At 36.4% G+C, this 24,566-nt stretch overlaps 11 protein-coding genes across 11 annotated transcripts; 4 read left to right on the top strand and 7 right to left on the bottom strand. All coding sequences in view use genetic code 12, as the record gives it.

Annotated features, from left to right (window-relative positions):
- Nucleotides 1-516: 516 nt before the first annotated feature.
- On the top strand, nt 517-1,806 carry CORT_0A11950 (hypothetical protein; the record flags this gene model as incomplete). Its single annotated transcript, XM_003866970.1, has 1 exon — nt 517-1,806. One exon carries the CDS (start codon nt 517-519, stop codon nt 1,804-1,806), a length of 1,290 nt encoding a protein of 429 aa, XP_003867018.1.
- Nucleotides 1,807-3,577: 1,771 nt separating this feature from the next.
- Nucleotides 3,578-5,242, bottom strand: CORT_0A11940 (Agp3 serine transporter; the record flags this gene model as incomplete). The annotated part of the gene is made up of 1 exon (XM_003866969.1): nt 3,578-5,242. One exon carries the CDS (start codon nt 5,240-5,242, stop codon nt 3,578-3,580), a length of 1,665 nt encoding a protein of 554 aa, XP_003867017.1.
- A 2,457-nt stretch (nt 5,243-7,699) lies between these two features.
- Nucleotides 7,700-7,979, bottom strand: CORT_0A11930 (vacuolar H+ ATPase, subunit e of the V-ATPase V0 subcomplex; the record flags this gene model as incomplete). The annotated part of the gene is made up of 2 exons (XM_003866968.1): nt 7,700-7,910; nt 7,972-7,979. 2 exons carry the CDS (start codon nt 7,977-7,979, stop codon nt 7,700-7,702), a joined length of 219 nt encoding a protein of 72 aa, XP_003867016.1.
- A 133-nt stretch (nt 7,980-8,112) lies between these two features.
- On the top strand, nt 8,113-9,624 carry CORT_0A11920 (Vps23 protein; the record flags this gene model as incomplete). Its single annotated transcript, XM_003866967.1, has 1 exon — nt 8,113-9,624. The coding sequence occupies one exon, from the start codon at nt 8,113-8,115 to the stop codon at nt 9,622-9,624; it is 1,512 nt and encodes a 503-aa protein (XP_003867015.1).
- Nucleotides 9,625-9,806: 182 nt separating this feature from the next.
- CORT_0A11910 (Cbf5 protein) lies at nt 9,807-11,225 on the top strand (the record flags this gene model as incomplete). Its single annotated transcript, XM_003866966.1, has 1 exon — nt 9,807-11,225. The coding sequence occupies one exon, from the start codon at nt 9,807-9,809 to the stop codon at nt 11,223-11,225; it is 1,419 nt and encodes a 472-aa protein (XP_003867014.1).
- Nucleotides 11,226-11,292: 67 nt separating this feature from the next.
- CORT_0A11900 (hypothetical protein) lies at nt 11,293-15,219 on the bottom strand (the record flags this gene model as incomplete). Its single annotated transcript, XM_003866965.1, has 1 exon — nt 11,293-15,219. The coding sequence occupies one exon, from the start codon at nt 15,217-15,219 to the stop codon at nt 11,293-11,295; it is 3,927 nt and encodes a 1,308-aa protein (XP_003867013.1).
- Nucleotides 15,220-15,450: 231 nt separating this feature from the next.
- CORT_0A11890 (hypothetical protein) lies at nt 15,451-17,100 on the bottom strand (the record flags this gene model as incomplete). The annotated part of the gene is made up of 1 exon (XM_003866964.1): nt 15,451-17,100. One exon carries the CDS (start codon nt 17,098-17,100, stop codon nt 15,451-15,453), a length of 1,650 nt encoding a protein of 549 aa, XP_003867012.1.
- Nucleotides 17,101-17,935: 835 nt separating this feature from the next.
- On the top strand, nt 17,936-19,357 carry CORT_0A11880 (Apn2 class II abasic (AP) endonuclease; the record flags this gene model as incomplete). The annotated part of the gene is made up of 1 exon (XM_003866963.1): nt 17,936-19,357. The coding sequence occupies one exon, from the start codon at nt 17,936-17,938 to the stop codon at nt 19,355-19,357; it is 1,422 nt and encodes a 473-aa protein (XP_003867011.1).
- A 72-nt stretch (nt 19,358-19,429) lies between these two features.
- CORT_0A11870 (Tbp1 transcription initiation factor) lies at nt 19,430-20,185 on the bottom strand (the record flags this gene model as incomplete). The annotated part of the gene is made up of 1 exon (XM_003866962.1): nt 19,430-20,185. The coding sequence occupies one exon, from the start codon at nt 20,183-20,185 to the stop codon at nt 19,430-19,432; it is 756 nt and encodes a 251-aa protein (XP_003867010.1).
- A 904-nt stretch (nt 20,186-21,089) lies between these two features.
- CORT_0A11855 (hypothetical protein) lies at nt 21,090-21,650 on the bottom strand (the record flags this gene model as incomplete). Its single annotated transcript, XM_003866961.1, has 1 exon — nt 21,090-21,650. One exon carries the CDS (start codon nt 21,648-21,650, stop codon nt 21,090-21,092), a length of 561 nt encoding a protein of 186 aa, XP_003867009.1.
- CORT_0A11850 (hypothetical protein) lies at nt 21,640-22,833 on the bottom strand (the record flags this gene model as incomplete). The annotated part of the gene is made up of 1 exon (XM_003866960.1): nt 21,640-22,833. The coding sequence occupies one exon, from the start codon at nt 22,831-22,833 to the stop codon at nt 21,640-21,642; it is 1,194 nt and encodes a 397-aa protein (XP_003867008.1).
- Nucleotides 22,834-24,566: the final 1,733 nt, after the last annotated feature.

Here is a 24,566-nt window from a genome sequence, read left to right as displayed (position 1 = left end):
ATTTGTTGTGCATAAGATTTAATGTACAATTCTTGCATAGGCTTGCTTTTCTTGCAACGAAATCCACTAGCTCTGTGATGCTGAAGGCATTCGGTTCTTACAATTGTGACACATACTGCTATGCAGTTACTGACAAGACAAAAAAAACTAGATATTCACCATCTCGTGAGTTGTCTAATACCAAGTTTAACGAGTGATACCTCTACTGATTAGCTTCTGAAGCTGTAGGTTCACGTAGATGTGTATTGTCACTGATCCTATCAAAAGTCTTTATACAATTACATTTAAGTCCTACCGCTACCATCTGAGAAAATTCTGTCATCACGTCATCTAAAATGTAAACTTTGCTCGCAATTTCGACAAAAATAAATTTCCGTGGCTTAAATCTCGTTTAATCTATTTTAAGACATTACAAGTACAATTTTGAAACATATTGCTAATGCTGCTAATACCGCTAACACAAGAAACTAGATATAGGATAACAGGAATTACTTTTATTTTTCAAACTGTGATTAGATGATAGTTCAAGAAATTACTCAATCAACAAACAACCCACACAAGCATGAGAAAGACGCACAATTGGAAGAAACTGTGAATAAAGATGAGAAGCCGAGCTCTGGTGTTACTGGGGTAGATCTTTGTTTAGAGAAAACGAAGTTGGTGACCGATAATCGTAGAGATATCGTGTTGAGAATGTTCTGGCTTGTTGTTTTCGAGATAGCTTTTTTAATCACAATGGGAATAGCTGGTATGGTGGCTACCATTTTTAGATCATATTTCCTTAATGGATCGATACGTATTGTAAATTGTTGTATCCAATTTCTTTTGATGCTTATACAATTTCCAGTGCTCAATGTTTTAGGTTGGTGGTTAAAATTGAATATTATGTCAAGCCACTCCAGTTTCCCCGTTGGCCAGGCATCTCAGGAGTATAAAGCTATAATGAAGCATATTTTGAGAGACCCAATCTTGAGCTTTGGATACATTGCTATCATAACTTGCACATTGTGGTTGGCATTTATATGTCCCGTTGATTTCTTTGATTCGAAATATATAAACATAATAGCACTTGCTTTCTTCTTGCTTAACAAAATCAATGGCAAAGTCACTGAAAACATACCATTTTTTAGCTTCAACTATAGTTCAAGTGCATCGAGTAATGTGAGTCGTGGTGAATATGACTCCTCCTCGGATGAAACAGAAGAACAAGCTGCTGATTTAGAGAACTTGGAACAGTTACTAGAACACACTGCAAGTGGAGAAAAAGTTATAAAAGGTGAACAGAATGGAGTTGAATTTGGCCTGGTAATTGAAAAATACGAAGCAAAGGTCCGTCAGAGGATGAAAAAGTACAAAATCTTTCAATTTGTCTTTCCCACTATAACAATGGTAATTCACGCCACCCGAACATTTTGGTCCGCAAGCAACAAGATTGGATCTTATGAAAAATACGCTTTTATATTGGACGAGGTACTAATTTCAACATCATTTTTCCTACTTAAAAGACTCAATATGAAGCGCCAACACATCATGCTAATTGAGTATGTGAAAGAATATCTACCAATCATGAAGAATAAAAGAAGATACAGTAAAGAAGTACTGAACAGAAGGATGGATTTGGTTTATGTTTACTATCTAACAATTTATTGGGTGTTGTTCTTCTCATTCTTTGTTAATAGGGCGCCCTTTGAATGCGTCGTTAACGTGTGTTTGGTGTTATTCTTGATTTTTAGAACCAACAAGGTCACTACTGGAAGCTATTTATCATTTAAAAGTAAACCTAAAGCAATGAAGAACAGAGTTTAATTTAAAAATGTATTACAAATGTGAGGGGCTCAAATATGATCAGGTACTGCTGTTTGTGCGATAGGCAGATTTTATGTTAAATCATCCAGCTTGAACAAGTTTTACTTCATATAATGATTCAGTATGAACTACAAACACAGTACCGTATGGGTAGTCAATCTGTAGATGATTGGTAGATGAAATAAACGCGTAGCGTTTATATAATTTTGGTAGGAACCTGAAGCAGTGGTCATCTTTCATTTGTATTGCTCGCACTTTAAGTTTTCAGGATGCGAGAGATACAAAGAAAGCGGGAATAGGCCTTTAGGATAGAAGATTTGAAAGCATCGTCTCAGAAAATAGCAATACTCAACGTTTCTGTATTACTCCGAATTATAACGAATTTGTGCCATCTTGCTTTTTCCAAACTCGTAGTGAGACTTCAAGGCTTGAACTTTTATTTATTTAACGTTCCAACGTAGCTTAAAGAGAACCTTTCTTTGAACTTAGAGAGAATAATGGAGATAGAAATTGGCTTGAGTACGTTCCTCAATTTATCACCGAGTGTCGGAGGTTTTCAACCTGGTTAGTACTATTTGCGCTTTTCTCCACCATTCAAGAATTATATATGATGTTTATATGTTGCGTGCTATAAGTTACCACGGTAGTAGATGGCTGATTAATAGACTTGGACGAACAACAGTATAACTTATATTAACTGATAGGTTGGCAGCAGTGTAGTATATTACACTATAGAATAAACCGGCCCAAAAAAGCATCGGGGAGGTGTACACTTTTTCACTTCCTCGGGTAGCGTAGAGCCAGATGCAGTGTTTTACTATCTTTGATATAGTACTTCTCGACATTGTATATATGTGATCAATATTTTTACCTCATAATTTAAAGCTTCTTCTAACACAATTATAAACCCACCTGTAGTTACATTACAATTGACGTTGCCACTCATTGGCCACAAAGTATAAAAAAAAACCTATAAGATCACTCTCAAGCTTTTCACAGGAAGGTACTCGAGAAAGATGAGAGCCTGTTGAACAGTATTTCAAATACAATTTGAAAAATCATTTTGATGATTTTATAACAAAAAAAGAGAAAAAAAGACTCACCAGTAAGTTGAAATTGGTTTTGAGTTATATTCTAACTATTAGTTGGACAATATGGCTAGCATTGACTTGCCCTTTGAAAGCAATTGATTCGGCAAATATTCCTATTATTTTCGCAGCTTTGACATTTGGAATTTGCAAATTATCCACTGGCAGATTTACACACTCTCATGATAGAAAAAAAACCTCTCATGGCTTAGAAAAGTGAAAATAAGAAGTCAATGATCATCAAACAGATTATTTTAGGTTGTTTTTTGTGTAGGATGTCGATAGCTACTAGTGTGCAATGCACAATTCCCACCAGACAAGTGTGCTTGGATGTTCCTAAACTCTAGACCATGATTGTTGTTCTTACTGAGATTCATGAGACACTTGTTGAAGAATTACGAAAGGTGAAGACCTTTTCAAATAGCAGTTTTGGCGCAGCCAAAGTAAATATCCCCAGTCGAGTCGACTTTACACTAGTGCAAGCGCTTTACAGCTTGGTTTACATTCAAAATTGCAGTCCATTCTCTCATCACTTTCCTTTCATTACTCCTACAAAGTACTCTGATTCTAATATTAAATACATTAAAAAATTTAGTATACAAAATCAATGACGTGAGTTAAACTTTCTAACTCCAAAAACAAAACGACAAGAATTAAAACAGAATCACTCTAAACCCCTACTTCTAAAACAATTCCCATGGCTTCCACTTGATCTTGTGTCCTTCACCAATTGGTATATCGACACCCTTTTCACCATCTTCGACAAAATCAGAATCTTGTCTTCTTCCTTCATCCAAATCAACTTCACTCAAATTAACCCATTTAGACCTGTGCCATAACTTGAAACCAATGAAAAATATAAAAAATGCTGGTAACAAGATATAAGCATCAACAAAATCCTTACCTGAGAATGGTTTAAATGTTGACCAACCCTGAATCAAAGCCAAAAAGATGTTCAAGACAACACCAGCAATTGGTAATACTGGGTACCATAACCCTTTATAAGGTAATTCATCAGTGGATCTTCCTTGTAATTTCATGGCTCTTCTAAAACGTAAATGGTAGAAACAAACATTACCCCAAACGATAAACACAGCCACACCAGATATGTTAACGATATAGTTATATGCTTCTGCAGCACCAGTACTTTGATTCATCAACGAAATCAAACCAAACAAATTCATAAGAATGACAGATGCATAAGGGACACCTTGTTTGTTGACTCTTTTCAAGATTGCGGGTGCACATTTTTCATTTGCCAAATGTACCATAGCTCTTGATCCAGTGTAAATTGATGAATTAATAGCAGAAACACAAACAGCAACAATAAAAGCATTGATCAAATGAGCACCACCTTCCCATCCGGCTCTTTGAATGGCAATAGTCATTGGTGATTTCAAAGCTTTCGTAGATCTACCCAATCTGTCATCATTGTAAGGAACAGTCATACCATAGAAAATAGCAATTCCCATGTAAACAATCAAGATACGCCAGAAAGTTTGTCTAATAGCATTAGGAACAGCTTTACTTGGATTTCTAGTTTCAGCAGCACAAACAGCAACAATTTCAGTACCACTGTAGAAAGTACTGGCAAATGTAAAGCAACTAGCAACCGATTTGAATCCAGATGCAAAAGCACCAGGATCATTCCAATAATGGAATCCAAATGCCTTGTTCCCTTTAATTCCACCAGCAGCATAAACAATTGAGAAAATATAAAATGCCACCAAGCCCAAGATCTTAAACAACGCTAACCAAAATTCAACTTCACCGAAAATGGCAACACCTAAAAATTGAAACAACAAGAATGGAAGCCAAAGTATCAACACATACGCATAAAGTGGCACTTGTGGACCCCAAAATTGTAATATGCTAGCCACTGAATTATATTCATTACTCAACACAGCAATCCAAATAATTACATACATCCATCCAACACTGGCACCCCATCCAAAATCAACAAATTTGATTCCTAAAGTTGAAAAAGCACCACCAGATGGATACAACGTAGCTAATTCACCTAATGACTGCATCATGAAAAAAGCAATAATTCCAATGGCACCAAACCCAATCAAAATTGCAGCCGGTCCTTCAGCCAATGCATTTGAAGCACCAACAAGAATACCTGGCCCAATAATACCTGCAAGCGCCATCAAGGACAAGTGACGTTCTTTTAATCCATGTTTCAAACCACGATCGTCCACCGACAGGGCAGAGCTAGAAGCGTTATAATTCAGAGAAGTACTTGCTTGGTCAACAAGTTCTGCTGATTTGACCAGCTGGAAAGTATCTTTGCTGTTGTCGGCGTATTGCTCGTGTGATGGCGAATTTTCAAACGGCTGCGACATTTATAAATATTTTTTATTTATTATGTAGTTTGCTATGGGTTATATTACGACTATAAGTCGAATGTGGAATAATAAATGTAGTATAGTAATTATCCTGGAAATAAAGTTGATTTAGGAAAAGAAGTATGAAAAGAAACAAATGATAGACGGGTATACATGTATATATATATATAGCTGATGACTATGACATATTTGGATAAGGCATTTTGATTATGTTTCTTTGTTCTTTTGTTTGTGTTTTAATGAAATGGAGTTAAAAATTAATTTAATATGATGAAGCAATTTAAATAAAAAAAATAATTAAAAAAAAAAGAAATATACTTGTATTTGATTTTTGTGGTTTTATTAAGCACTTGAAGTTTTTATCTTCCCCAAGAACTTTTCTCCTGTTTTTGACATACCCGTTTACACAGGGAAGACTTTATACATCTACAGTTATAGAGCGTTTGACTTGAAACAGAAATTCACAGTTTAGAATTGGTCCAGTAGTTAGACCCTTTTGTTTCGAACAGATGTCTTTTGAATTGCTTTATATGTATGTCGGGCGTTCTTAGTTAATAGTTTGCACAAATTAGCCGCCGTGAAAATTACTGCCCCCGCCAAACTACGTAAAACCACCTTTTATCCTTTATTTGATCTTTATCTATATCGCTAATCTTTATAAATTAAGCTTTTTGCTCAACTATAAAGAAGCTGAAGTAAAATCCCTCTTCATGGTTAACCGGGTGAGCAGGTTCAACTTCTGTCACCTTGACAGAATTGAATCCACACTTTCAAACTCCACAATTAATTATGACAAAGTGTATGTAATACAAATGTATTGACAGGTTTATTTGAGGCAGCTCCAGACGTTTTGCTGATGTGTAATGCACGATCGAAAATTTCTTTCTTTTATTCGTTATGGCGAAAAGTACAATAGAGAAGAAATACTTTAACCAATTGCAGCGAAACCACAGTTACAAATGTCTCTTATTAGTAAGAGAAAGAGAGTGCTCTTTAGTCCTATAGTTACCTCTATCCTCTAAGCCTTTAGTTGGGTCTTGGCTAAAACGTTTGGCATCCTTGGCGTAGATCTAGCCAAGTTGTTCTGACCAAGGTTTTGGTTTGTTAATACTAAAAATGTGATCACGTGAAATGTAATAACATTTGGTAAAGGGAAAAATAAAACTGTGGTTGCAAAACTAATTTACGCAACTTCACTAAAAAAAGAAACAAAACAATAGAAGTAGTGTATATTTTACCAAAAATAGAAGGTAAAACAAGACAACAAAAGACTAAATTTGAAACAAAAGTTTTATATGGTGTGATGTGTTTATTTAGTATATGCAAGATTACGTATTATATACATCAAAACAAAACTAGAAGCCACAGTTTACACTAACTGCCTTGAGATCTCATTATTAAATCAGACCTAGCTTATAATGAGTTCGTAAAACAGCTTAGCTAAGCTACTTTAGTACTTGTTAGACAATTTTTAGCGACGTTCAGAATGTTCCATGGAAATTGGGTGCGTCAATTATAACCAATGTATACAATTGAATCTATCTTCAACCAAAGATTAAAAAAAGTCATACACAATCTCTTTTTTTTTACCAGACGAGTAATGAACTCTTGTAAGTTCATAAACAGTTGCCACTCCATTAAACTTCCTCATGCCATGACCGAGCTTCATGAACATTTCTTGCTCATACAGAATTTCGGGTGTTTCAAATAGCCGAGGTAACGATTTGCCGCATTTTGTTTTGTCGCGTCTTGTATATGTCTTTCAATTGGCACGACACTGTAAAATTACGACAACTCCAAATGCTACAATTAAAACAAAAGAAAAATTTTTTTCACTGAATGATTCCAATTTCTTTTCTTCTCTACACGCTCCTGTTTCTGCCTCAAATTCGTTTTGCATCCGTCGAATTATGGGTTCTGGTGATGGAGAAGATCAAGCCATGAAACTGGGCTTTTGCTTTTGATACTTGTATTAGTTTGGTTTCATGGATCGTGTGGATGGCTTTGTATCCATCGAGTGGCTCTTTGAATGATTTAGAATGTCTAGAGAGCCTGATCGGTCCCACTATATTTTCAAGAATGTGCCTTGCGTCAATTGTGCATGTTGATTGTAGTCGTTAATTATAGTTTTTGTTGTAGAGACGCCCGTTACGTCTAGAAGAAGATATGATCCAAACTCTTGAAGATGTTTTCTGACACATATATTAGCAATGCAAATGTATTGAGAGAAAATATCGATACTTCTACATGATAAGTTTATGATCTCTATAGCAGTTACGATCTCTTAAGCTTAATCATTGAATTGATACAATTATTTTGTTCTAAATTACCAATTACACATTGCCGATAAATCTTGTTCAAGTCTGCTTATAAAACCACAGCGTCTGACTCACAAAGCACGGTTTCACATTGCCCTGACTCCCAGTCCCTTTTCTCCTATTCCTTGTCTTCTTCTCACTTTACATGTTCTGGTCTCAAGTCTGACCTCCTTGGTGCTTCTAACGGATGTAACTGTGCCAAGTATGTAATCGCCCACATGAGATAACACATTGCTAAACCTAATATTACCGATGATCGGAATACGGTTCTATTCTCTTGTGGTGCAAATACCCATGCTAATGCTGAAAGACCAACAACAACAACTAGTACAATGACAACTGTATATCTAATGACCAGATGTTAGTATGTTTCTTGGAATTGACTTTTTATATCACCTGTATACATACCCACTCATTTGTTGAATTTATTATTAATAGATGGTTGATAACTTTTGATTAGAAAACTCAACAAGGGTGTTTTTTGGTAATCAGTTTTTTTGTTGCGATAAAATATCTTTAATCTCGATCTTCCAAGACCCACTTCCTCCAATGTCATCACCACCGTTACCACAACTGGTATCTAACTGGCTATTCAATGTCACTCAACCACTGTATTTATACAAACAGTTAGTTTACACCCATGTATATCAATTCCTTCAACAACACCTCAAGAAGAATTTGAATTTCAGAATACGAACTCAAGTCCATACATCTGAGGAAACAGGACAATCGGAATTATTGATAAATCTATTTGGAACAATTGTCATCGATGGGCATATTGGTGTGCCCATTGAAATATGGCTCCCATTTACTTACCCATTTTCAAATTATGACAGAAAAGGAGCTCCTTTAGTGTATGTTGTTCCAGATCACATTAAAAATTGGTACTTGAAACCAACAAATAACGTCGATCCACAAGGGAAATTTTACCATCCATACCTTTCAAGTTGGTATCGTGAATTTGTTGAAGGTAGTGGCGATATCTCAAACATTTATAATTTGCTTGAGTTGGTAAATGTCATTTATCAGAGTGTGAGACTTGAAGTCCCCATTGTATTGCAGGCTCCTGTACCACCAACTAATGCACCTCTCAAACCAGCTAAGATTACGGCAGAGCCCTCTTTACCATCTATGAGGCAGCAAACTCTCCTGCATCAATCATCACCTAGTCGAACAGCAGTCGTTTCACCACAGAGCACAGGACGTCCACCGCTTCCTGTAAAGCCCCCAAAAGTTGTGTCACCACAGCATACCCAGTCTAATGGCATACCGGAAAAGTACCAGCGGCCCTTACCGCTACCTCAGGAGTCACCCAGTCCTACTCTTTCTAACCTAAACGCGGTTCCTGCATCGCCTCAATATACACAGCAGTACACTGACCAGTACAATTCGCCTAGATTACAAGAGAGAGTACAACCCCAAAACGAACCTGTTCATCAACCTCCTAAGCAAGTACAACTTGAACCTATAGACCTAGTTGATAGCATTGCTCAATTATCTGTAGTTGACAACGAACGAAGAGCTGTACTCGAAAAACTATCACAAGAATTCAACAACTTCTTTACCCAGGATCCAATCCACCACCATACCCAGTACATTAATGAAAACATTCAAAAGACAAATTCATTATTCACTCAATTAACTCGCCACAATCAACAAGCATTGGAAAATTCAAAAAACTTGGACGACCACATAAATCATATTTCTGCACGATTGTCGAACTTGACCAATCTAAATCAAGAATTGACAATACTTCATCAGCTCAATGATCAATCTGAAGATAAAGTCATTTTCAATAATTCTTTTAAGTTACCTTTAGATGAGTTGATCATACCGGATCTGCCATTAGTCAAACAATTGTACGAAGTTGTCCTGGAAATCAAAGCTACTAAAGATACAATCAATTTAATTTCAGGCAATTTCCATGGTTCTAAAGAGTTGGTCAATGATAAGAATTTGGATGCTTGTGTAAAGACGTTGAGGAACTTAGGTCGAGAGTTATTTTGGTTAGAATTGACCAAGAACGAGATCGCAACAAATATCATGAACTTGCAGTCGTAAGCGCTTCCCCTATGTGAGATTAGCCTTTGCTAAAAACTGCTACGGTACTTCTTTGGATACTATTGTATATTCCTGCATATAGCATTCCATAATGAAAATTCTTTTCGTGCGAGCTCATCTACAAAAAAAGTAAATTTTCAGTTAGAACCATCACCATTACAGCTTACTCTCCACTACACACAATGTCGAAAGAAGATTTCCAGATTAAGCCAGAGAGCGTGACTCCAACTAATAACACCTCTGAATGGCCGCTTTTGTTGAAAAACTACGACAAATTACTCGTTAGATCCGGCCACTATACCCCCATCCCAGCTGGTTCATCACCAAACAGTAGGGACCTTAAATCATATGTTTCATCAGGTGTCATCAACTTGGACAAACCATCCAACCCATCATCACATGAAGTTGTTGCTTGGATTAAAAGGATATTGAGAGTTGAAAAAACTGGTCATTCAGGTACTCTTGATCCTAAAGTTACTGGATGTTTGATTGTTTGTATTGATCGTGCTACTAGATTGGTCAAATCTCAACAAGGTGCAGGTAAAGAGTACGTGTGTATTGTTAGATTACATGATCAGTTGCAAGACCCAAAGGAGTTGAATAGAGCATTGGAAAACTTGACTGGTGCTTTGTTTCAAAGACCACCATTGATTTCTGCTGTTAAGAGACAATTGAGAGTTAGAACTGTTTATGATTCCAAATTGATTGAATTTGATAACAAGAGAGGATTGGGTGTATTTTGGGCTTCTTGTGAAGCTGGTACTTATATGAGAACTTTGTGTGTTCATTTGGGTATGTTGTTGGGTGTTGGTGGTCATATGCAAGAATTGCGTCGTGTACGTTCCGGTGCTATGAGTGAACTGGACAATTTGGTCACATTGCATGATGTTTTGGATGCTCAATATGTTTATGACAATACTAGAGATGAATCATACTTGAGAAAAATCATTCAGCCATTAGAAACTTTATTAGTTGGGTACAAGAGAATTGTCGTCAAGGACTCTGCAGTTAACTCGGTATGTTATGGTGCGAAATTGATGATACCCGGTTTATTGAGATACGAAGAAGGGATTGAATTGTATGATGAAGTTGTTTTAATCACCACTAAAGGTGAAGCAATTGCCATTGGTATTGCTCAAATGACCACTGTTGATTTACAAGGATGTGACCATGGTGTTGTCGCTAAAGTCAAGAGATGTATTATGGAAAGGGACACTTATCCAAGAAGATGGGGTTTGGGACCAGTTGCCCAAAAGAAGAAACAATTGAAGGCTGATGGTAAGTTGGATAAATATGGAAGAGTAAATGAAAACACACCAGAAACTTGGAAGAAAGAATATAATGATTTGGATGAACAACCAGCGCCAGCTGTTCCAGAATCAAAATTGGTTGCTCCTGAACCTCAATTACCTAAAAAGACCTTGATTGAAGAAGTTGAAGTTAAGGTTGAAGATTCTGAAAAAAAGGAAAAGAAGGACAAGAAGGACAAGAAGGAAAAGAAGGAAAAGAAGGAAAAGAAGGAAAAGAAAGAGAAAAAGAGGAAAGCTGAAGATGGAGATGAAGAAAAGAGCGAAAAGAAGAAGAAATCTAAAAAGGAATAGGCTTTAGATACACTTTGTATATTAAATAACTTTTAAAAAGACGAAATACTTAATAAAGTAGTTAATATCACCCATCTTTCATCTCTACATCTTCCTTTTCTGATTTCAGTTGTGACAAACTTTTAAAAGTTGGATCATAAGTGACATTTTCTTTCAACGTGGTGTACCTCGGTGCCAATAATTTACATAATCTCTCCAATTGCACCTTATCCATATCCACTTGATTATGTAACCCATTACTTTCATGAACTTGCATCAAACATCGTAAAAAAAACACTCGACATGAATCCACTGATTCAGAAATAGACACTTGTTTCTTACCTAGTGGTGTTTCAACCACTTCTGATCTCGATTTGGGAAACAAGTCCATGCATCGTTTGATAAATTTGAGCCTTTCATTTGTGCCCGAAGTATTAATCACCAAAACATAGGTTACGAGAAACGAAACGAAATAAAACGTTGTGTGATCACCAATTTTCACCAACATCAGTTTGAGGTCTTTCACGTCTAGATTAAATTCGATGCCATGAAGTAGTCTCATAATGATATCCAACGTCATATCTATTAGCTTATTATTGAGGACAAAGTTAGATTTGAATTGATCAGCACTCTCTGGTTGTATATTGACCAATTTAAATTCTTCAAAAAGGGTGTTTCTGAGGCTAGTCAATTTCTCAACTGCTAATTTTGATTCTTCAGTTTCCTTCTTCAGCATAATTTCACCAACCTCATAATCTAAAAGAACAGTTAACTGAAATGTTGAATAAACATGTAACTCGCTGAATTTCCCCTGTGGATGAAATGCATCTCCGCCAAGACCATTATTCATTTGTTGTAACGAAGCAATGGAGTCAACCTCAACTATACTTGTCATGTTTCTCACTTTTAGGTAGTAAAACTTTGCAGCTTGCAAATCACCTCGACTATGATAGTACAACGCAAACATGTAATGAATATATGGATAAATTGGCTTGAATATCGTATACTCCTCACGAGTAAAAAGCTTGTTATTTGTATTCATGAAATCATTCAAAAATAAAATTTTAGTATCATCATTGACAAATAATTGCCATTGCTGGTAATATTGTACCAAGTATCGCATATATCGCAACTTCAAATCACGTTGTCTTGCCTCATTGGCTGTGAAATATTTGGCTAAATTTCGATCCTTTTTAAGATCATCTTGGGCATTTCCAATCAACGTATATGCTTTATCAAGACAAAATTTGGATCGATCTCCAATTGAATGCAAATAAGCAATCCCACTCAAAAAGTATAGCATAATTTTAAAATCCACCACAGGTAACCATGAAATAACAAAATCAAACTCGATATTTAGTTCACCTTTTACATGAAATTTGATATCACCATTGACCAGCCACTGTTTCCATTTGGATTTATCTCCATTATTTAAGATCTGCATTAGCTCTTTTAGAAGTAACTTAGATTCTGGAGTATTATTCAAGCTCACGTTGGCCAATAGTTTAGTCATCAAAATATACGCCGCAAATGGTTCTGAAGCTTTTTCTTCATGTCCTCTTAGTAACTCCACCGCAATGGAAGGATTGCCACGATAATTATGCAATCCGGCCATATAAATAGTAGCAATCTTTTTCACAATTGGATGTAACTTGGGGTCTTTGGCTACCCTCTGTAGATTTACCAATGCATTATACAGATCTGACACTAGCAAATACTTTATTCTCGCCAACTGCAAGCAACTGGCTAATAAATGAAATCCAGCTTCTCCATAGTTTTCTACTCTTCTTGAAGTAAAGCCACTAATAATTGTGACATCAATTTTTTCATATATCTCAATCATTAACAAGTCGCAAAAGAATTGGAACTCAATAAGTGAATGATCTCGGCAAACTTTCGACGCTTTAGTTGTATATTTCTCTGCCACATCGAAGCTCTCCGTCTCATTTAGGTATAATCTTGCAATCTTGTAGTATAATGATACTAATTGATGTGGTGTCAAATCCTTTGTGTACTTTTTAACGAGTATCAATAAACACTTGATAGCTGCTTTGATAAACTTGTGGTAATTTATCACACTATGTACTGATTTGTCAATAACCAATAACTCATGAGCTTTGTCAACGAACTCTTGTGATGTTTGAACAAAATATGCAATTTTCAAATTGGGGTGTGACAAGCTCTTTTCAAGATATGCTTCCACTTTATTTTTTGTATACGGAACCCTTGCGAATTTTGACTCTCCATATATTTTAAAATCAGATCTGCTACCCCTCTGTGCTGAATCGTTGAATCCATTTGTATGAGATAGTGGGTTTTGAAGGCCCGGGAAACCTCCAGACAGTTTTCTATCACCAAGACATTTAGGCCCAATGAAAACATGGCTTCCATCCCCAGGCTCAAATTTGTATTTCTTTGTAGGCGGCTCAAACTCTTCATGTGCCGATGTTCGTGGTTTGTAAGAATTGACTCCTTTGTGCTCGAGCTGCAGAGACAGACGAAGTCTTTGGGAGTAGTTTCCAGATTCGTTCTTCAGGGGTCTAGTAGAACCCTTTTGGGAGACCCACTTCTCACTCTTGAAAATATCCTGACGACCAAACCGCAGATACTCTTGAAACGAGCCCTTGGCTGCTTTCTTATCATTGTAGTAAGAAGACTTGGTGGGATTGCCATCATGAGAGATATTCAAACCGCGTTTATTGGAGGGATTTTGCTGCTCAGAAACACGTTCTGTTGGCTTAACCAAACTTCCGGTTTTCGATGCCGATGGGGCGTGACTTGTGATGGGTGCATTTTTTTTCAAAGCTGCATTTCCGAAAGCTTGTTCGTTGTGCATTCCAAAAAAGGTCTGATTTGAATTGGTGATAGGGTTTTCTCTCCAATTTTGTTTCTCCTCAAAAGATGTGAAAGGTCCTCTTTCCTTTAATTCAGGAAAAAACCCCTGTGCTGACTGTGATTGTGAGTCATTTGATGGTTTTAGTTGTTGGCTATCTGATGATATACAAAAAGGGCTGTCATTATTTCTATGAATTGAATTATCAGCAAGTGTATGTGATGCGGTGCTATCTGATTGAGAAAGTAAAATAACCTTTGACCCATTTTGAAAGCCCTCTGAAGGTGTAGGATTCACTTTGCCTTCTGGTTTAATGATCGGTGTGCTGCCATGTATTGAAGAAGAGGTTTCTATTAATTTACCATTTGGATTCTGCAATGATTTGAAAGTTGAATATGATACGTTATTACTCAAACTATCGATACGCATGTCGCGATTTCCTTCAACGGACCCATTTTCCGTAGTCTTAATAGTTGTTTCAATCACTTCAGATGCTACTTGAGTTTCAACGTTATTAACAGCACCAAAATTGGAATGACTTTCCAATCCATTTTCAAGATTCTGGGGAATAGCAGCTCGTGAAGGGTCGTCTTGAGGTTGAGTACGCTTAGATGTAGGTTTTTTACTGTTTGTACTCTCTGTACTTTGTAGCTTATCTTGTGTCAATAATGGTTTTGGAGATGGTAAGGCTAGGTGATGGGGACCCTTTATTGCTTGAACCTCTGGTGTCATTCGTTCATTGTATTGCAGTGTTGGTCTGGAATAGCCTAATGTTAGCTGCGTTGATGAGGGGCCAAAGGGTTGAGGACTTGTATCCGCTAGTGGATTTGACGCTTGCATTAAATCATCTCCTTCCATTTTATGTTCTTTAAATGGTGGTGAAATTTCATCCTGGTACTGTTTACACACTTGACACACACTAGAATGTTCAACGTTCAAATATGGCGAGCCTAATTCAACCTCATTATATGGGTTATAGCCACTACAATAATTTTTCTGATCCCCGACTATTGGCTTCTGTTTTAACTGGCTCAAAAGTTTTAAAGTTGAATTACTCACTGATTGCGGTCCTGATTCATTCATATCACCCAGTACTAGAGAGTAGGTGTCGCCAATTGCACTCGCTAGAGAATCTTTTCGTGGAGGAGACTTGGCTGCATATGCCTTTTTCTTGCGTCCCATGTTGCCACACGTGTAGTGGTGAATATGTCTTTTGGTGTTGTCTGTCCTATGTGTTGCATTCTGTCTTTGTTACTATGTTGCGTGTTTTTTTTTTACAACCACCTTTTTATCCCCATGCTGCAAGAGGTATAGAAGATATGTACAACAGTAGTAGTCTATCGAATATATATTACAAAATGGAAATAAAATACATATACATATAGAATGAAAGAATACTAACAACGTGATACTCTAACCTCTCGCGTGTTCATTTTTAAATCGATCAAAGTTATCCTCTAATCTCTTTCGCAACATGCGTTCCTCTGCTAATTCCTGTTCATAGAAATCTTGCATCTCACTCACAATTTTCTTGAACTCACTTCTTAATATGCTATTGCTAACTCCACTTGCAGACGTTGTACCCCCCCTTGACGCTATGGACAGGATTTGACTAGTTACATCATCTTCATCACTAGTTCCTGAGTTTTTACCGGTTGTAGTGGACGAAAAGTCGCCACTGTTGTACTTTAATGATGTTGCAGCTGATGAACGCTTAGATACTCCAATATTGTCAACTTTAAGCAAGTTGAGTTCTTTGCGAAGCTTTGTGATTTCTTTGTTCTTGTTATCAATGGAAGTTGAGTAAGATGGTGACATTGACCCTGACATTGAGCTTCGACAAGACTCTGAGTCGGCAATACCCCTGTCCTTTTCCAATTTGTCAATTTTTTTTCTATAATCTTGAATAAGTTTTGACGAGCTAATTCTTGAAAGCTCATATTCCTTGGCCAAGTATTGATAGGAGAATTTCAAATCTGTCAAGGCTGTCTTGTACTCAGAAAGGGTCTTGTTTACATCTGAGGAGGACAATGTTGTGAACAGTTTTTCCAACATTGAGTTGTTACCGATTAATGAAGTGTCATCTGTTGATTGCGAAGCTACAGGTTTCAAGAGTATGGCGTCAATGCATTCCTGTAACCAATTTATTTTGATTTCAACAACATCATCAGTTGGAGGTGGAGCAAGTGTAACATTTCGTTGAGCGGCAATATTAGCAATGTATGCAGAAAGTGATTCATAAAGTTTTGGTGATGTGCGGTGTTGTTTTGCTGGAGATGAGGTGACTGAAGACGATGGCTTCCCTGCCTGGTCTTCTGAATAGCTTTGGGTATTTGGCCCCTCATCTTCAAAGCGGCTACGCTTCACATCCTCAATATAGCCTAAAAGCATACACGACAAGTTGTGATTGTTGACTTTTTGTCTCGCGTCATCCAACTCTTTATTATTCGATATCAATTGAGATTGCAAAGAAGAAACAGTTTTAATGACCCGTAGTAAAGTTTCCGACTCCACATCCTCTTTGTACACGACTTCGTTGATAAATTGCTGTGATAAGGCAATCTTTGAAAGCAAATATTGTTGTAGTTCTACCTTTTCTTCAACTATATGCTTTAGTTTCTGTACTTCGTTTAAAGGTAGTATAGATTCCTTAGCAAGCTGAGTTGAATCGAATGCGGCGTTTTCTATCAACACTTTTAAATTCATATAATTAGGCTTGCTTGATTGTAAAAAGGCGTCGATACTAATATTATCAGCCTCGTCATCGTCAGTAGATGTTGGTGTAGATGACAAGCTGGGGATATTAATTAAAGAAGGGTATAGAACAGAACTAGCCTGTAGATGATGATTGAAAGGGTCTTGAAATGGATATGCATTTTGGGACGAAGATGGAAGATCATGAGCGTTGGCTTCTGTTGCAACATTTAAAGAAGATCTGTATTGCTCCTGCAATTGAAATTTGACTAAATCCGGAGTGGTATTTGTGAGGTTGTAGCTATTAGCTGAGTCGTTGTGTGTTTGTTTGAAAGGCGATTCGTGGTTAAACACTTGAGTATCTATCATTATGGTTGTTGAATTATGGAATATTTTTACTTATGCATGAGATATTCGACGGATTTGAATACACTTGTAACCCTTGCTGTGTGGGTGTGAGTGGATAGGTACAACTATGTGTCTGTAAAGAGTGAAAATGATTTCAATAGATCAATCCCTTTTCGAGCTTAAAAGATTCAAAGCTTAAATAATCTCAAGACTTGAAACTTAATGACTGAAAGAAATAAAAACAAAAATTAAATTAAAAATTTCATTCCAATCAAATCTTGGTCGTGTACTTTTGTTCAATTATATGTTTTTATTCAGACGCGTTTGTGTAAACAACAAAAGTACAATACAATACAATACAACAGAACAATATAACACGATTATACACCCTTCTAATGTTTACTCTTCTTACAAGCAGCAACAATAAAATAGAAAAGCTTCTCTTGAGATCTAAATGTCTTTACGCGTAAGTCTTTCCTAATTGTGTATTCAACGAACAAAATTAAAACAGAATCATCATTAAGTTTTCTCTATACGAATCTAGAACTCTTTTTGGATTCAGGACACCGCCCAAAAGATCGGGATGGGAGTGATCATGCATTATCTAAAACCTGAAATGTACTCTTCGGGGTGGCATCTTTACTATAAAGATGCTTTGCAGTTGCTATTTCACAAAACAGCTACGCCTCAAATTTCGAAACTGTGGTCAATAAACATAGATTCCTGACCATCGTAAATCTTATGTACTATGTGGAGAGAACAATAATGGGTGGTGCTACCATCTTACAAACAAAGAGAAAAATTGGTTCCAGAACAACAACAACATCCAGACGCCCATGAAACTTTTATTTATCAGATGGCAGATTTACCATCACAACAACCATTCACCAAAATTGTCCCCAAAAATGAAAAATCCATCAGGTTTGTTACGTTTAATGTAAATGGTGTCAAGACAGTATTTAATTATCACCCTTGGAACAAAATCGATAATGATTTCAATACCATGTTTGATTTACTACAAGCAGACGTGATTACGTTACAAGAATTGAAGCTTACTGAACAGTCTTTGAGTACATTAAAAAACATTGGTCATTTGAAAGATTATAAATCTTTTATAAGTCTACCGACAAAAAAGAAGGGTTATAGTGGAGTTGGTCTCTTTGTGCGGATTCCTAAAACACCATTACAACAAAAATATCTAACTGTTGTCAAGGCGGAAGAAGGTTTGACTGGTTGGTTGGCTGATAAAAGTGGGAAACTGTATAGACTACAAAATGACAATATTGGTGGGTATACCGACATTGATGAAAAGCAGGGTTTACAAATAGATAGTGAAGGACGATGCGTTGTTGTCGAGTTGGTAAACAACTGCGTCGTTTTCGCATTATATTGTCCAGCAAATTCACTGGGTACAGATGAAGGAGAAGAGTTTAGGCTACGGTTCTTACAACAGTTGTTGAAACGATGTCACAATTTGAAGTTCAAGCAAGGTAAAGATGTTATTATCATGGGTGATATAAATGTATGTCTTGATTTGATTGATAGTGCCGAGGGTATAAATGATAGACTAGTAGCGAAACAAATCACTGATATATCTGATGGATGTTCATTTGAGCTAGCTAACTACAATGAATGTTGCAAATTTAAGCAATCAAGACGTGCCCGTGAATTAATGAATGCTTATGTTATACGTTCAATGGTACAAGAACGAATAGACGCTACATCAGGAGACCAATTCCTTTACGATACAACAAGGTATATTCAAGGACGAAGGAAGAAAATGTATACTGTGTGGAACACATTGACAAGTTCAAGACAAGTTAATTATGGTTCAAGAATAGATTTAATATTGTGTAGTTCGCAGGATATGCTCAAGTGTGTGTCAAATGCAGATATTTGGCCCTTCATTCTAGGTAGTGATCATTGTCCTGTTTTCACAGATTTTGATCCTTGGAAAGAGAGGTATACAACCACTACCAGCACAAACTCAATTGAAAGATCCAAGCTCTTATTTGAAGCCAAAATTCATTTCAAATTGAACAAGACGCGAGACATATCTACATTGTTTGGCGGTGGGAAAAAAAGATCTATTCAGTCAGATATAGGGACCTCATCCAGTGTTGAGCCAACGTCACTGAATACGCTGAAAACTCCAGAATCACAGTCTAATATCGATCCATCACCTGCAACGGCAAAAAAGCCAAAGTTGATATACACAAGTAGAAAAATAGTCAAAAAAGACACCAAACCAAGAGCAATAAACGATTACTTTACTTAGTTACACATCTTTCTTCTTCCAAAATTCATGGCTTTGTTGAAAAAAAAGCATCTATAAAAAATAACCGGTAAACTAAGATTTCCTAAATTCACTCAACACAGGATAAATAGCCTCGAAAGCAGCATAAATCTCCTCTCTTTGTTTAGCACCCGTCAACACAATTTTTCCCGAGACGAAAATCAAAAGCACAATTTTTGGCTTCACCATTCTATAAATTAAACCAGGAAACAATTCAGGTTCATATGAAGAGAAAGTACCATGTGAAAAAGCCAATCCTTCCAATCTAATAGGGAATTTAACATCACATGAACCAACAATATTTTGAATTTTGAAATCAGTAAATTTAGCATTGAATCCTAATTTTTGAATAATTCTGGCGTATTTCCTTGATGCTAACTTGGAATCGTCTTCTGATTTAGCACCAGTAACAACCATTTTACCACTGGCAAAAATCAATGCTGTTGTTTTAGGGTCTCTGATTCTCATAATAACAGCGGCAAAACGCTTTGGGTTATATTCGGCATTTCGTGCATGCAACGCAATGGTCTTTAAATCCAACCGGCAATCTAGATTCACAGTGGCAACTATATTCTGTAAAGTAGGGACAATTCCTGACGTGGCACCATCATCCTCTTGTTGTTTTGATTCAATGACATCGGCACTTTTTTCCTTCTTGACCGTGGCGTTGATTCCATTGGCAACAAAGTCCTTGTTGTCATTTTCTTCAAGACCCGCTTCACCGTCTAGACCTTTAGGAAATAAAATTGAATTTGGTGCTGTAAACACTTTAGCTTGAGCAGCAGTTTGTGGCAACTTTAATGAATCCATGACTATAAAATGTTATCCTGTGTGTGTGTGTGTGTTGTAGTTGTATGCAAGAATAAGGTATGAAATCAGCAGAATACCGTGTGTGTTAATATGTGTATGCAAAAGTTAATAATATCTGATATTTGAGATGAACAAGTGAATGTATCCCAAACGCGTTTTAATAAATGGATGAGCAGAAAATGGAAATGAACTTAATATAATACAAAAGGATGGGAATTGTAATGCAAAACAAATCCGTACAATAATAACAGTAGTGCTTAAAAAAAGATCAGCAGCTTAAAATATTTCTCTCCTTAATATTCCGGTTCAACTATCTTGTGTTTAATGTTGCTCCCTTTTTCGTTCCGTAATGAAAGCTGAATCAAATGCAAGTAGTGTTTGATTGGAAAATTATGAGGATTGATAAAAATATATGTAGTATATATGTTAAAAAGTATTCCCCAAATAAATTAATAATGGAGATGCTTTGGTTTTGTGAGTTGATAAGGTCAAAAGTTATATGCAGGAACAAGAGAAATTTTTTGCAAATGGAAAAATAAAAATTTTGTGGGAAAATTTCGCTCCTATTTAAACTTTTAGAAATTAGCCGGGTTAACTGATGAGCAACACCTTGATGTATGGAAATAAATTACTATTTTTTAGGGGCAAAAAAAGGAAAAAATAAAAAGAAGGTTTATATGAAATAAAATATAAAAGCAATGAACGACGGGAATTGCCATATGGTATTTAGTGTTGTATAGATATGTGAAGGAAAGGGAAGTGCGCCAACCATTTGTGGTGTGACGTTGGATTTGTTCCTGAAGTGTACAAATTGAGCTGCATCTCTGCTTCAGTTTTGGAAACGTCATTTTTTCTCATTCGATTCTTCTCTTCAATCAGTGATTAAATTTATTATGTTATTTGATTAACGCTCTTTAAGAAGCTTGTTTCTCTTTTCACGCTTCTTCAACCTTTCCACTTTCTTCTGGTGCATCTTGGCTGCCAACTTCTCATGTCTCTCTTTCTCGGCCTTTATTTCGCGTCTTCTCTTTAAATCATCAATCTTTTGTTTCTTAAGTGACTCTTTCTCCTCCTTTAACTCCTTCAATCTCTCTTTGTATTGTTGCTCTTGTAGCTTCTTTAACTCCCTTTCCTTGAATGAATTTGGTTTAGAAACTCCCAATGTTTTCACCCTGAATGCATCCTTCTTTATCTTCCAATCTTTTCCATTAACTCTTGATCCCTCACTTTTATCCTTTGGTGCAAGAGGATCAATATACCTCTTCGGTATCTTTTCATATTCTAGATTTGAAGTTGAACTCATGCTTATCACGAGATGGAGTAAGAGGAGAGATGACATTGAATTAATTTTTTTTATGGTCTTTTGTACTAAAGAATGCGACACTGGTGTGTCATGATTTACTTTTTTGAGACACTTACTGCCAAAACGTATATTCAGGAGAGTCAACAATAAATCACTCATCATAGACAGTACCTTGCTTATCTATCATCAAGATTGCAGCTCTGGTCCATTTTCTCGCCCTCGTAAACTTGCTGAATCCGTCCCTGTATCGAGGATGTTCCCACTTGGAGTCATAGTAAACCCAACCATCTTCAGATTTGGATTTGTTAAACTCGGTGTCTAACTTCCAATCATCTTCAATCCATTCCCATTGATATGAGTATATATCATTTTCAAAGATGGGAAAAGGGAAGTTTTCTTTATGGATAGTTATAGGAGGGGCTGGTTGAAGTGTATTTTCATAACAAAAGTTGGACCTTTCACTTGGATATAGCAAAGACGACCATCCAAGTCCAAGCCATCGTCTCTCATTTTCCAATATTTCAAAAACAATCGTTTGTTTCAATTGTGTTGGGGAAACCATTTTCTTTCTCAAGATTCTGAAATTAGACAATGTGGGAATTGCAATACCCTTGCTTTCGGTATCACTTGTTGCTGGTGTTTGTACCCTCGACACTTCTTGGTATTCACTTGGATCGTACTTCTTGGTTACCTTCACATCTAATCCAGTAATGTAAACAACAACAAGTCTGAGATATATTGATCGCCAGAGCAACTGTCTAATTGCATATGCGTGGGGGCTATGGAATGTTAACGCAAATAACCCCGAATACCATAGAAACTTTTGGGGTGGTATAATCGTTTTCACTAAAAGCCAATATACTGGTGATAATAATACTGAAACGACAAATAATCTTGTATAATTTGTAATTGTGAATGGAAACTTCTTGATCGGCCTAAAGATCATTTCAGATCGTATTGTGATATTGTGTAATGTATACAAGACCTCCTCTATTGTAGGCTTTTCGTCATATTTGGAATCATAGACAATGGAGCTAATCAGCCAAACTATACTAGCAAATGTCAATGCCAAAATCAAGGGAAGCACAAAATGGCTCACCATATTCCAATACATCACAACACATGAGTACACTGTCAATATCAAAAAGTTACGATAGTGATCTTCATTTGTCCATGTTACTGTTTCTAGTACACCGTCAACTAAAAGAATGTAAGGAAATATCTGAGATAATGCAGTTGCTAAAACCGGGGAGTCCGTTAATAGTTTGTTTGTGGGTGTCGACGTCAATAATTTGGTTTCACTAGGTTCAAATGAAGCTCTTATGTGGTGAGAAAACTCAGGCATTGTAGTGATGGCTTATATGGTAATTATGTGGTCGAATGATTTGAAGGTGGAAATTGTCCTCGAGTGATTTTTAAGCTTGGGGTAAATGTTGAAAGAGAAGGAAAAAAATAATAATTGCGAGGCACAATTACTTTAAATTTAACATGTGAAATTGAGAGAGAGAAAGTAGCAACTTGAAACAAATGAGATCCTTTAATACAACATGACAAACGTCTTGAATCGAAACGGATAGACCGAATGTATACCAATCGAGTATAAAGCAACCAGAGGATGGTTCTTTAGTATACAAGATGTTTCGTTATTGTGCTGATTTCTTTTCACTTACTTTTGAAGATTTCGCAACAATTTGGAGTAAATAAATGAAGTTTTTGTTTAATAGAGAACCACTCAAAAATCGTGATATAAATTTATACCCAAATTAAATTGAGCAAAGCACGAATATCTTGCATAATTTAGGAAGTAAAAGTCATAGCACTGGTGTCCAAGTTAATCATTTTGGTTGACTTTTCCCCAGAAATTAGTACCATTATCAAATCCTCGAAAAATCCATGAAATACTTGAAAGTAGGAAAGTCCCAATCACCCCATCTAACGAGGCAGTACAAACACAGCCACGGAAGTTGATTTCTATCTACTCATTGATTCAGAATTCCTGCTCTGGGGTTCATGAATCTACAAAAATGTCTGTCTGTCTGAATCTAAATTTATTGTCTGTCTGATTTTAGTCACTTTGTCGCGTAATTCGCGAAACCAAAACAAATCAAACATCAATTTCTTTAATGAGCAACGCTAATTTAATGCGAGATAATAACTGTGGGTTATGATAACACTTCGTTGTGTGGGTTCAGGTCCACAATTTGATGGTGATAAACAAATTGCGCATCTGACACATTTTCCGACATTTCTTCAGACACATTCTCCGACATCAAAATGGTAGGCTAATTGACATTGAAATTGTAATTCTGTTTGAAATGTATTTTGATTTTGACCTATTGGAGTAATTCACATAAAGGTCATCATGAATTTGAATGACGGTGGAAGCATTCTCCTTGTTCATCAGCTTGTTGATAAGTGCGTTCATATAATGGAATAGTTTCTAATGACAAAATCTGCTTATTAGAAGAATCTACCAAATACTAAATCAGTCCCACTCATGAAGCTCAGACGTTTATGATGAATGCATGTATCCACCACCTTGCCTTGGATGTTCGTGCTAAAGCAAGACTAATCCGATTGAAAACAATAAGCGTAATTGTATTATTTAAAATGACTGTCAGATTCTCTTCTTTAAAAGACTGTCTGACGGTCCAAATCAAAAGACTGTCTGAATATCAAGAACAAAACCTGTCCATACAAAAACCCATCCTGAACAAAGACTCTCATCATTGTCTTTTCTCGAGGGATATGTACCTACCTTTTCTGGACTGAACCCAAACACAAACATGGTGCCGTATGGTCAAGTGGCCAAACTGCTTGTTTACAAATTGCCCATTCAAGGCAAATGTGAGCATATATCTGAATGTTGATTGTGGTGGGCACTTCCACTTTTGCCACTATGAAAGCTGAGATGTTGCAAAATTTTTTCTCTGTACCACGTTTGTGTCATTTTCTTCAGTGTTCTATACTGGTGGCAAAGCACTAATTAGGAAATTGCGCCGCAGCATCTCATTACAAATTATTTTAAATTTTTCAACTTGACGTGAGTATTTAAGGGGATAGAACTTTCGCTAAATT

Source organism: Candida orthopsilosis (assembly GCF_000315875.1).
Source record: "Candida orthopsilosis Co 90-125, chromosome 1 draft sequence".
Taxonomy (NCBI): Eukaryota; Fungi; Ascomycota; class Pichiomycetes; order Serinales; family Debaryomycetaceae; genus Lodderomyces; species Lodderomyces orthopsilosis.
This window is presented reverse-complemented; position numbering and strand designations above follow the sequence as displayed.